Genomic DNA, 13,700 nt, shown 5'->3' with positions numbered 1-13,700 from the left:
TTGTTGTTGTTATGACCAATGGTAGCAATAAAAGCATTGCCAGGTCACTGGATGCTCAGAAGGGAAGAGCAGCCATGTCCGCTTTCTCAGAGAAGAAAGATTTTAGTGCTGTGGCTGGGTCGGAAAGGGTGAAAGTCAGAGACTGCATTGTATGAATCAGTTGGGGAAAGTGAACTTTTCACTATCCATCTGTAGCCTTAATTAAAAGAACCCAGGGCACTGCCAAGTTCTGGCAGAGTCTCAGACAAAAACACTCTGAAATGTAAAATTTAATTTTTATTGTTAAAAGTTGACATATTGATGGAGTTTTAAAAAAATAGTATTTCATTTTTGTTAAAAAGGCATTACACATAGCCAAAGAAGTTAAATGAAGTGCCAGCAGAATCAGTGTTAAATATACTCCTTTGAGTCTCAAACATAGCAATAGCAATCGTCTGAGCTTTGAGGGCCTCTCTAACTGCCTTTTTTCATTCCCCTCCCTCCAGGCTAATGCTCTGTGTAATTTCATGAGTGAATCTCAAGTGTCCCCTGTGATACAGGTCTTCCTCACCTCAGGAAGCCTCCCATATTTGACAAGAGCAGTCTGATTTCTGGTATTTTCTTTTCTCTCGCCTGCTTTTACATTCATACTTTCCATGCCCCAAGCAAATTCAGGCTAATGTCTCAAAGCAAGCAAGAGGCACCTCAGCAAACTAAATCCCTGAGGGTCCAAACTCCAGGGCTCCAAATATTTGGAACAATCCCTATCACATCTCGAGGGCATGGGATTAGAAGAGCAACTTGTCCCATTTAAGAATTGGCAAAGCAGTTCTCTCCTCCAACCCTGATTCATAAACCACTTAAAGGTTCAGTTTTCCACTGGGCTCTTTCTACTGCTATATCAGTTGTGAATCCATTTACCTTCTATTGACAGAAACCAGGTTAACAATAACGCAAATAAATAAGGTTTTCTTTTTCTCACTTAACAAAAAGTGAAAAGTCCAGAGCTCAACGATGGCTCATTGAGGTCAAAGATCCAGAGTCCTGCTATTTTTAGGCTCAGCTATTCCTTTTGTGCTTTCTTGTTTCATGGCCACAAAATAGCTGCCTCACCTCCAGTCATCACATTCATGTTCCAGGCAGGAAAAAGAGGAGAAGGTAAAAAACTGTAGAAAGAAGCAACCACATCTCTATATTTTATCAGGAAAATAAAATCTCTTCCCAAGACACCACTCCTCCCTGCAGCAGACTTCTTTTGTTTCTTGGCCCAAACTGGGTCCTTGTGGTTGCTGCTAGCTTCAAGGGAAACTGGAAATGTTTGTGTTGGGTTTCTAAGCTCAGTAGCAGGAAAGGGGAAAAGGAGAATGTGGTTGCAAAAGGGCTTTTAGTAAGGCCAATCAACAATGTCTCTCTACCACACCCCCAGCCCAGAAGTTTTTGAGCTTTTAAGATACTCTATGCTCTGAATAGCTTCCCTTTCCTTGATTTAGCTTTTTCCCTGGCCTCGCAACTTGCCTAATTCTACCCAGCTCCTGCAGCAAACCAGATATGCCCAGGCGAACTTCAGAGACCCATAATAAATTTCATGTTCAGAAAGACGATGGTGATGCAAGTTGCCTAATTGGATTTGGATTTCATTTGAGACCTAGCAAGGAATCTAGGCCCCTTTTCCCACCTGGATTTATACTGGGAATGTCACTAGTCCCACAAATCAGATGCCATCGCTTTTACTTCTCTCCCTCATGGCTTCCATTTTTTTTTTTTTTTTTTTCAGAACTCTTCATAACCGATGATGAGCTCAAGAAAGTACATGACTTTGAAGAGCAGTGCATAGAAGAATACTTCAGAGAAAAGGACGATCGGTTCAACTCGTCTAATGATGAGAGGATACGGGTGACTTCAGAAAGGTGTGTTCTGTGGACACATGCCTCCCGCAGATGTGTTGTGCCAAGGCATGCTTTATCCACTGAATTTATTCACACAGTCACAAAACAGACCTTTTGTGTTTGTTGTTATTGTCTGAGAAATCATGGAGCTTATGAGAACAGAACATTGCCCCAAGTGTCTATAGATCAAAATCTCAGCCCTACAGATCCTAGACTTCTCTAGCAGGCAGTAGCAGCTGTCCTCCCAGACAGAAGAGAATTTTGAGTACAGGACAGGCCTGAGGTTGCTGGCTCAGAGCAGACACTGGAAAGTTCTGACCCAGACAAAAACCAAATGAGACTCAACCTGACTCTGGGCTCACCATTAATTTATGTTTTGTGTAGACTATTGAATGTCTTTTTCAAAGGAGTTCAACAGCCCTAGTGCCTGCCTTATATGGATGCCCAACACCTTCTGAATAAATGACAGTAAGAGAGTTGTAAATTAGCTAAAATAATAATTGGATTTTTCCCCAGAATTGTTTTGTTTTTCCTTTTTATAGAACAAGATGAAAGCAAAAAAATAAATAAATAAAAGCAGATTTTTCTACCAAGTGATTATATACATTTAGATCTCATTGGACAAATAGTATAGCCAGCAGGGCTATAAGAAAATCTTCAGTCTAAAGGATACACCTCAGGGTATTAAAAAGAGAGACAGCAAGATCTTCAAATAAAGAGAATTATTTAAACCTAATAAGTCTAGCTTTATGAAAATACACTTACATTTTCTTATTTTTCTTATTTTGCTGTAGAATAATAAAAACTTCCTTCCAGGCTGGCACATGCAAAACCTAGCGTTTGGGAACCACTATTCCGAAGAACACCCAGAATATTACAAAACATAGGTGTAACTTTACATTTTAAGCATTTGCAATATAAAGATGGCAGAAGCAAATTAGAAATAGTATGGAAAGGCCTAACATACTGACAACTTTATTCAGTATGACTCAGGCTTTTAAGATTCAAAGCAGTCACCTCAAGTTTTTATGAAATGACATTTTGTCTGCTCATCCACTTCAGGCTTCTCTAGTGGCTCTGTAGGAATTACATAAATGGTATATTTTGTCCCTGGCCCTTTATTTCTTTGAAGAATTCAGTCTATATAAGTAGGTATATACACATATGCCACTGAGTGATAGTATCCATCGGTACTCAGCCAATACTAATAAAGTCTAAAGCCATGCACAGATTTTATACACATCTGTTGCTGCAAAATAGACCATTTTATGATGATATAATGTAAAGCAATTTTCTGGCAAACGGAAGAAGAAACTAAAATCTGAAGATATTTCTCATTCTGAGGCCTTGAGAAAGCTATTTATTAATGGACATATAACCATGTGGTCTCCAGAAATTGTTCTATGTGGACACATTACCCATTGCTCAGACATGTTTACAAAGCATTTGTCCACAGGCCTTTGAAATGCTTTTTAAATTCAGAAAAGCCGTAGACCTGGGGCGAAAGAGGGTAGGGAAAAAAGAGTGTTAAGATGCAAGGAAGCCTTCGCCTCCCTGAGGAACAAGAACAAGGAGGTGCAGGCACCAGCGCATGTGAATAAATTGTGACCATTTCGCTAATTCTTTCTGAAAAGAAACAGAAAGAAACTACAGTACATCCACTTGAGCCTCTGGCCCCATGCCTGCAAACCCTTTAAGAATACTCCTTCCCCAGGGCCCTGTACCTTTCTGGGTGATTACAGAGCTCCATCCTCAAAGAGGATGGCCAAGGTGAGCAATTCTCAGACGTCCAGGACAGAATGTAGACCCACCTTCCCTGTGTCCTAGGCATTAAGCTGACCTTCTGGAGTAACAGGGGCCTGAAAGACCAAGATGACCTCAAGACCAAGCCCAGGGCCAGAGAAACAAACCTAAGCCAGGCTTCATTCTGCTGCTTCTGTTTGTGTGGGTTTTGGAATTTTAATGCTGTTGTTATCATTGTTGTTGTTGGGGTTTTTTTTTTGCATTTGTAAGTGAGCCAAAAAATAATGTCTCTCAACACTGAAATTGCACTCAGCAAAACAGAAACACCATGGGGTGCGCAATGGAACAGAGACTAACCAAGGGAAGAGTAGATCCATATTACCAATCTCAAACATCTTCTAGAACATGTCCATTCTGAATGGAGTGGCAGGTGAAATCACCTGTCCTATTTACATTTGGTTGAGCGAGAGAAAGATAGGGAGAGAGACATATACACATATGTATATATATGTATGTATATACACACATTTGGAAAGGTACATATGGTTAAATTTACCTAAATTAGCTGTGTATATTCTATACAGTATGTAGAATATAATTTTACATTCACATTAGATAACCCCAGTAACAGAGATTTGAAATCAACAACATTAAGAGCTGCCTCTTTGTCCTACTAAAGGACAAGGAGTTTCTTTCCAGAGTGAGCTTCATACTCCTCCTCCTACCACTACCCTTAAAACACAAGTTATTTATACAGGTTGTATTTGCATGAATCTTCTTAGAAATATGAAGATACTCCCATAATTATCCATTTAAATGGATCATTATTCAATCACACTTTTGCATCACAGTGGCATGTAAAGAGCTAAATACAATATTCAGGATATCATTAACACCTCATAGGAACTTGATTCTGAAAAATCCTTGTCTTTCCTCTTTTTTATATAGCAATGACCCTGATGCATCTAGAGCAATACAATTCTAGAATATAATGCGCCAGTAGAGTAACCAATGCCCTCTGCTTTACTTGGGACAATATCTAACTAATGATAATTATACTCAAATAACCAAGCTTTTCATCTATTAGGCAACATTGGTGACTAGGTTCCCCCCCCCCCCTCCCGATGAGGAGTTGTGGACTCTTGGCTGAAGATAACCAATTCTTGATGCCTGTTCCATCAAATGCTGTGCTCACTATCCTTTTATGAGTTCAATTCTGTTTCAACATGTGAATACTGGGCTTTCACCATTGCCAGGCAGTAAGCCACACACTAAGGATCCACAAGGCAGGCCTCCGTCCTCAGGAAACATGTAACCTCATTGAGTTCTTGTGTGCATCCCAGCAGGGATGACCAGACACATCCAACCCAGTGGTTCTCAATCTTTAACAGGTCTCAAAATCATCTGGAGGGCTTGTTATAACACAGGTTGCTGGGTAGCCCCCCTTCCTATCCCTAAAGTTTCTGATTCACTAGATCTGGAGTAAGGCCTGAAAATTGCACTTCTAAAATGTTTCCAGATGATACTGATGTTATTGTTGACCCTGCTTGTCTGGGAACCATACTTTGAGAACCACTGATGAAAACCAATGGACAGCTATAAGTCCAAACTTGGGAGAGGATGGTGCTGAATTATTCACTGTGGAGCATATAAAATTCTGGCGTCGTACATTTGGAAAATGTTCTGGAAGTCACTGAGTACAGATTGCTTGTACCCAAAGCAGTTGTTTCCTCCACACACCTGACCAATGGCAACTTAACAAACATGTTTTGAGCAACTGGCATGAGCGAGGCCTGAGTAGGAGGAAGGGATATAGGAACTCTACTTTGAAAGAATGCACTGTCTAGTTACACCCAACCTTGATTTGAACACCTCCTGGAAAGGAGAAGAAACTGCCTATGCTACCAGTCTTAGGAATGAATACAGGAAAAGACTTTTCTCTCTGAAAGTTAAGGCCGGGTGCAGTGGTTCATGCCTGTAACCCCAGCACTTTGGGAGGCTGAGGTGGGCAGATTACCTGAGTTCAGGCGTTCGAGACCAGCCTGGCCACCATGGTGAAACCCCATCTCTACTAAAAATACAAAAATTAGCCAGACGTGGTGGCAGGCACCTGTAATCCCAGCTACTTGTGGGAGCTAAGGCAGGAAAATTGCTTGAACCCGGGAGGTGGAGGCTGCAGTGAGCAGAGATCGTACCACTGCACTCCAGCCTGGACAACAGAGCGAGACACCGCCTCGAAAGAAAGAAAGAGAGAGAGAGAGAGAGAAAGAGAGAGAGAGAGAGAGAAGAGAGAGAGAGAAAGAGAAAGAAAGAGAGAGAGAGAAAGAAAGAAGGGAGGGAGGAAGGAAGGAAGGAAGGAAAAATTCTTTTCTCTCTGAAATAATGTTTTGCATATGTGAAGATCATTGTCATCTCCCACTGTGCTGTGTCTTTTCCAAAGTAGATATCCCAAGATCATTTAATTACTTATCCTGCTTTCCAGCAGATCATCTACTACCCTGCTCACTCTCTCAAGTATGCACTTTAAATTGTCAACATCCTTTAAATGTGGTGCCGAAGTTAAACTCAATTCCCTGTGTTGTAGTTAGAACCTAGATTTAATTCCTTTATTCATTTACTTTTTTTGAGCACCTACCATGTACTGGACTAGTACATATAGAGTTCTCTCCATGGTATAATGGAAAGAACACAGTACAATGTGCATAATATAGTATAACAACATTTTAATACTAATTCTGCAATAACTAGCTGTGTGACCTTGAGCAGCTTACTTAACTCCTCTTAACCTATGTTCACATTCATAAAATGGAGTATTAAGACCTAACTATAGAGTATTAAAAGTTATTAAGATGCATATATAAGGTATTATGCTTTCAATAAATTGTGATTATTATTATTTTTGGACCTACACATTAGGTGTGCTATAAGATTATATTACTATTCTTAACAACCAAGTCACATCTTTGGTTCAGAGTACACTTTCAATGAATTAAACCAGGGCTTTTTTTTACATGAGCTGATTCAATATACTCAAACTTCTTCTTGTGAAATGTCTGTTTTAACCTAGAATCAAGACTTAATATTCATTAGCATAAAATTTTTCTCTATTTTTTTCCCTTTAGCTCATTATTTCAGCACCTCAAGTAATTTTGGATCCTGATTTTTTCATCTAGTATATTAATTTTTCATCCTATGCACTTTAGGCCATCATTTGTTTGATAACCACACTTACTATATCTTTGACATAGCTCACCAAAATGTTCACAAGCACAGATCAGGTGAACCAAGTCAGAGGATCACTGCATGACTCCAGAAAAATATCTTTCATGACATCAGCTCATTGCTCTACCATCTCTCCTTTGGTTAATTAGCCAGCTAAGTATTCACATTTCTCCAGGTGGCCCAGGATGTCAACCTCCTGGCTAAAATCACAATGTACATCACATATATTTTGCATCTATATCAATATATTGGTCTTGATTATCAAAAAAGGGGCAAGATTAATAATGATCTCATGCAGTCTCCTGTTAACCTTATCTTTCTCAAGCAATCAAAAAATACCATCTGTTTAATTACCTACTACTGAGCCATTTTATAATGCTGCCCAGAATTTATGTCAAATTTACATAATTTCTAGAATCTAGGAATTTTAAATATCCGGAAAAGTTTTTTCTATCTCCAATTTCCTGGCATTTCTTTTTATTTCCCATTGGTTCTTAAGGGTTACCTACATTTTCTGGTGATCACAGTAGGGAGTTCTTTTCGGGTTCCTTTAACCCATTGAAAGCATACTTCAAAAAACGGTGACTTGTGGGTGGCATCTACCCACATGGGGCTGTTTTGCTGGGCTTGCAGTGATTGTTAAAATTCATCCTGAATATGTCTTTGGACTGGGCATGCTCTCCACTGCCACAGAGTGAGTCCCTGCCTCGATCGTCTGACATCCTGCCTGCCTTACCTACACTCCTGATCTGCCTGCCTATAGTCATTTAATTCCCAGACTCTTGATTAAAGCATCCAGATCATCCACCATCACCCCACCTGCCAGGCTTCACTTGTCAGAAGAAGTTTGAGGTTTGAATTTTCTCCTTGATGGCAACATTTAAGCAAATGCAAGGATTTAGCACTATTCCTAGTGTCATCTTTTAATCTAGTATTCTTTCCCAAGCCATTAAGTTTTTTGCCGTTTCTCATTTTGCCTAGATCCAAAAAGTGATAGAAACATGGCTATTAATAGTATATTCAAAGCCAAGCACATAAAGACAAACATCACATGTTCTCACTTATTTGTGGGATCTAAAAAATCAAATCTATATTAAACTCATGGACATAAAGAGTAGAAGGATGGTTACCAGAGGCTGGGAAGAGTAGTGGGAGATTGGAGAGGGGATGAGAATGGTTAGTGGGTACAAAAAAAATAGAAAGAATGAATAAGACCTACTCTTCAGTAGCACAATAGGGTGACTATAGTCAGTAATAACTTCACTGTATATTTTAAAACAAAGAATATAATTGGATTGCTTGTAACTCAAAGGATAAATGATTGAGAGGACAGTTACCCATTTTCCAGGATGAGCTTATTTCCCATTGCACGCCTGTATCAAAACATCTCATGTACCCCATAAATTCATACACCTACTATGTACCCACAAAATTAAGTTAAAAAAAAGTCAGAAAAAATAGTACATTCAACTTATAATTTTTTATAACAATGGCAGAGAGAAATGACTTAGGGATATGAAATTCGTAAGTCATATTTTTTTGAATCAGTGTAAGCCAAAAAGCTGAGCTTCATCCACCACCCAACATATCTTTTTCCGAAGCTGATCTTTGGTCTCTCCGTTAACCAAGTTTAAACTTAACTTGTTTCTCTTTTTCTCCCCAGAGTTAATGAGAAGGATAATTAACCCAAAGGGAAGGGTAGGTGACCCTAAAGGACTTAATAATTCATAGATTAGACATCAACCTGTGGGTAAGCAAGAGTTTGCTTTAGCTATTCTGCATCATTGCCTTTGATTTGAAACCTGTGTACCCTTTCCCAACAGGATTGAGTTCATGAAATATGGGACTGCTTTTGCCCTCATCCTACATGCACCCCACTGCCAGCACCAGGGGATGAAGGAATTTTAGAATAGGCATGGCCTGCCAATACTTTGTTATTTTACCTCATTTCCTTTCACCACATTTCAAGGTTATCAGAAAAGAAGATAAGGTTCCATAAAACAGCATAACAATTCTTAAGAAATCGCATGTGGAAGTCAAAATGTTCTGTGCTGCTAGAATCTTCTTTTGGATGCTGTTTTCCTCATCTCACTGGCTGAAGAGGCTAGTCATCATCTTAGCTGGGGTTTTGCACCCACCTATTGGGCCTCCTCTCATGGCCACCCAACAGCTTTCCAGCACCCTATTGTGTCCCTGCTCTGATCACCACTTGAATTATTCAGAAATGAGCCATTCGAGGTCTGGAGATATGAAAGAGGGAAATTTCTATAAGGAATTCCTCTCATAGCATCTCTTCCTCTCTGCAGTGCCTCTTTTCTTCTTAGTCACTTTAGGAAACTGTCTCCTTAAATTATCCACAAGTTTTTTATCATCCATATATATCTCCATTTTTATCCCCCAAATTCTTCGATCAGTATCAGTTCTCAGTGACTACAATCATGACTCAAAACTCTTGGTGTATACCTCAGGCCTGTTTATATCTGTGACACCTGCCCAATTACATTGAAACTTTGTTTTGTTTTGTTTGAGACAGGGTCTCACTATGTCACCCAGGCTGGAGTGCAGTGGCGCCATCTGTGCTCACCACAGCCTCAGTCTCCTGGGCTCAAGTGATCCTCCTACCTCAGCCTCCTGAGTAGCTGGGACCACAGGCATGGACCATCACACCCAGCTAATTTTTCATTTTTGTAGAAACCGTGTCTCCTCATGTTGCCCAGGCTGGTCTCAAACTCCTGGGCTCGAGTGATCCATCTGCCTCAGCCTCCCAAAGTTCTGAGATTACAGGTGTGAGCCACTGCACCCAGCCTCAAAAAAACTTCTTAAAGATTAAAGGAAGGCCAGGTGCAGTGGCACATGCCTATAATCCCAGCACTTTGGGAGGCCGAGGCGGGTGGATCACCTGAGGTCAGGAGTTCAAGACCAGCCTGACTAAGACGGAGAAACCCCGTCTCTACTAAAAATACAAAATTAGCTGGGCGTGGTGGTACACGCCTTTAATCCCAGCTACTCGGGAGGCTGAGGCAGGAGAATTGCTTGAACCCAGGAGGCAGAGGTTGTGGTGAGCCGAGATCACACCACTGCACTCCAGCCTGGGCAACAAGAGCGAAACTCCGTCTCAAAAAAAAAAAAAAAAAAGATTAACGGAACCAGTCTAGTTATGAAACAAACATAGGAAACCTTGACTCTAGGACTTTTTAATTCTTTTATAACCCGTATGTCAAACCTCTCTCAGTTAGGTCCATAACTTAAGTGATCATACATTTAAATGGTTGGCTTGTTTCACACCCAGAATTCTGGGAGAAAATGGAGAAAATAGTCCATTATTGTTTTAGTCAAGTCTTACATTTCAGCCCATCTCAGAGCCCACAGTAGAGTTAAGGTTTGACAAGAATAGTTGCTTGGCCCTGTTCCAACAGGCCTCCCTCCCCTGGTTCCACACCCTGCAATCATCCTTCCTCACTCTTGGGGCTCTCACTACGTACCTTCTCTCTTTCCCTGAAGAGACTCTTCCCCCTGTACCTCCTCTGCTTTCTTCTCATCTCCTTGGGCTACTCAGTTTCTGTGTCCAGTTTACTTAGTTTCTGTATCCAGTTTACTGCCTACGTTCAGGCAACCAGGTCCTGGCTCTGGACCAATGCTGAGTGTGGTGGCTTCTGCCTGTAAAAATCCCAGCACTTTGGGAGGCTGAGGCGGGTGATCAATCACTGAGATCAGGAGTTTGAGACCAGCCTGGGCAACATGGCAAAACCCTGTCTCTACAAAAAGTACAAAAATTAGCTGGGTGTTGTGGTGCATGCCTGTGGTTCCAGCTACTCAGGAGGCTACAGTGGAGGATTACCTGAGCCCTGGGAGGTCGAGGCTACAGTGAACCATGATCACACCACTGCACACGAGCCTGGGTGACAAGTGAGACCCCGTCTCAGGGAAAAAATAAATAAATAAATATTAAATAAAAGGAGGCAGGATCTCCCTATGTTGCCCAGGCTGTCTGTAGTGCCATGGTGCAGTCATAGCTCACTGCACCCTCAAACTCCAGGGCTCAAGCCATCCTTCCACCTCAGCCTCTTGAGTAGCTGGGGCTATAGGGACACACGGCTTTTTAGGTCCTGACTCTTCTGTTATGTGTTGGTGCATCAGCTCTGCCTCTCACCTACAAATTTTCTCTATAGTGTTAGATCCTGGGGCTGAAGGTCAGGGGTGGGATGTGGACAGAGAGGACCCCACAGCACAGGCCATGGCAAGGAGCTACTTCACAGCACTCAGACCAATGACTACAGTTAGGTCAAAACAGCAACTTCATCTCTGTCAGGACCAACCTCGTACACACTGGGCTCCAGAGAGAAAGGGAGAAGGAGAATAAAACTACCCTGCCTCTTATTACTCTCCTAGCACTAGAGAGCTAGTGAGACCCAATACCTAAAGTATGTTAAACAAAACATCTCATGCTACAGAAATGCATGATCTATCCTCCTCTGGACTTAAATGAACAAGTATTTTATACACTTAAAGTGTATTGGCCAGGCGCAGTGGCTCAGGCCTGTAATACCACACTTTGGGAGGCTGAGGCGGGAGGATTGCTTGAGCCCAAGAGTTCAAGACCAGCCTGAGCAATATAGTGGACCCCACCTCTATAAACAAATTTTCAAAAAATTAGCTGGGCATGGTGGTGCTCACCTATAGTCCCAGCTACTTGGGAGTCTGAAGCAGGAGGATCACTTGAGCCCAGGAGGAGGTCGAGGCTGCAGTGAGCCATGTTTGCACCACTGCCTTCCAGCCTGGGTGACAGAGTGAAACCTTGTCTCAAACATAAATAAATAAATATAACAGATTGCATTGTAAAAAATTTAACTACAGTACTTGCAAAATCAAACTCCATAGGCTAGATAGTGAAAAAGTAATTGCAAGTCTATGAGACACATAAACTTGTTATTTTAAGTAATTTAGTTTCTTGGGCTATGTTTATATGACAAAATGAAGTGAAAGAGGGAAAAGCTGTGTTTTCCTTCTGAATTAGCTGTGTCAGCTTAGTGCATGGCGTTGAGTTTGCCAGATACAGAATAGCTCAATGGACAAGTCTTCTGGGAATACACCTGGGTATGGTGGCAGAGTGTGCCTGGCCCCTGAGATGTGCTGGGTTGGTTATGGGGCAGCAGGAGGGAGCAAAAGAAAAAGTGACAAGCAGGGCTCTTGAGGGCAGGCTGGGACCTTTAGTTGGGTGAAGGGAAGCTGAAGGATAAAAGCAGAGTAGGGGTGGCGGGTTCCTGAGAGAGGCAGAAATGTGCCCCAAGGCAGAGGAGTCACACCCCCATGCTCCTAGCTAGCAGGAAGGGAGGTTTTTAAGAAGTCTATAGGTCTCCCAGAGATCCACATGCCTCTTGTATTATATAACCTGCTTCTGGCATATGAAGTGTATGTGCTTCCCTAATAGAAGTGATGCTGTCATTAAAACCTCACCACCACCCCCACAGACCGCAGGGACCCAGCCTAATTCCCACATTCACTGTGAAGCATATTGTGTAGCCATGGTCTTCCTGCAGCAAGTGCCTTAAGAATCAGCAAACGATTTACTTTGCATATTGGAAGGATTGGAAAAAGTCACTTTAATCCTCTCCAGAAAAGTTGTGCCTGGGTCTCATTTAAATTCACCAAAAGGTTTGTCTTTGGACATTTAAAAGTGAAAGTTTGAGCTCAAATTGTAACTCGGCTTTGGTTTGTCCTTTCCAAGTTAATTTGAGCAAGTGAAAAATAAGGTATGATTTTATTTTTAATATGTGGCCTCTGTCTTAAATAAATGGCCAGGCAGACTGAGTGACAATTGAAATCAAGTTCATAAATGTCATTGACCCATTTGTTGACACCTGGCAGGTATTAGGTTGACCACATAGAAATGAAAACAGGAATATGAGACAAACCATGCCCCTAAGAATGTCCAGGGTTCACACCTGTGATCCCAGCACTTTGGGAGGCTGAGGCATGAGAAGCACTTGAGCCCAGGAGTTCAAGACAAGCATGGGCAACCACAGCAAGCCTCTGTCTCTACAAAAAATTTTAAAAACAGCTAGCATGGTAGCATCCACCTATAGTCCCAGAACTAGGGAGGCTGAGGCAGGAGGATCACTTGAGTCTGGAAGGTTGAGGCTGCAGTGAGCCATGATCACACCATTGCACTTCAGCCTAGGTAACAGAGTGAGCTCTTGTCTCAAACAAACTAACAAAAGGCAGGGCATGGTGACTCATGCCTGTAATCTCAGCACTTTGGAAGGCCAAGGCAGGAGGATCACTTGAGCCCAGGAGTTTGAGACCACCCTGGGCAACAAAGTGAGACTCCCATCTCTAAAAAAGTTAATTTAATTTAATTTTAAAAAGAAAAGAATTTCCAACGGGAGGATAGAGAGTTCTAGCAATAACTGTAATATAAGGCATCTGTGATCAGCTAACCAGAGAGGGAGAGACAGAGAGAGGAGTAGAATTGACTTATTGACAGATACTGTAGTGTTTACAACAAAATGCTTTATGCAATCTTGGTTAAATTCTTGATTTTTGCTTTTCCTTTATGAATGAAAGGATTGGATTAGATTAGATCAATCCTGGATGCCTCAGTAACTAGGCCATATTAATTCCTTTAGAGACACAACCTTCTAAAAAGATGATCATGAATAACAACAAAAATTATTGTATAAATGCAAAATAAAAATAACCCCCATCCATGGAATACAAATTTTACACGTGTGTTGCAATAAAAATAGCTAGATTCTAAAATTTCATTGCAAAATTGTGGGTAAAATCCTCAAAATGCAACATTCTCATTGTGTGGGTGACCCTGATAAGCCAACAACTGAATGCTTAGTTAGGTCATTATGCCCTGCCTCA

The 13,700-nt window shown here is 41.4% G+C and overlaps 1 protein-coding gene and 1 long non-coding RNA gene across 29 annotated transcripts in view; one reads left to right on the top strand and one right to left on the bottom strand.

The window, feature by feature from the left end:
• LOC126937484 (uncharacterized) overlaps positions 1 to 13,700 on the bottom strand; it is a 201,959-nt gene that overhangs the window by 57,020 nt on the left and 131,239 nt on the right. The window lies entirely within an intron of this gene.
• The window catches only part of TRPM3 (transient receptor potential cation channel subfamily M member 3), a 1,017,461-nt gene that overhangs the window by 994,577 nt on the left and 9,184 nt on the right, over positions 1 to 13,700 (top strand). For all 22 annotated transcript variants that reach the window (XM_050760895.1, XM_050760893.1, XM_050760891.1 and 19 more), the window contains one exon: positions 1,754 to 1,886. In XM_050760895.1, coding sequence (XP_050616852.1) covers positions 1,754 to 1,886 — 133 coding nt within the window. The remainder of the gene's footprint in view (positions 1 to 1,753; positions 1,887 to 13,700) is intronic.

The sequence above is a fragment of the Macaca thibetana genome, chromosome 15 (genome assembly GCF_024542745.1).
Source record: "Macaca thibetana thibetana isolate TM-01 chromosome 15, ASM2454274v1, whole genome shotgun sequence".
In the NCBI taxonomy this organism is placed as follows: Eukaryota; Metazoa; Chordata; class Mammalia; order Primates; family Cercopithecidae; genus Macaca; species Macaca thibetana.
Note: the sequence above shows the minus strand (reverse complement) of the source record. Positions and strands in the feature narration are given on the sequence as shown.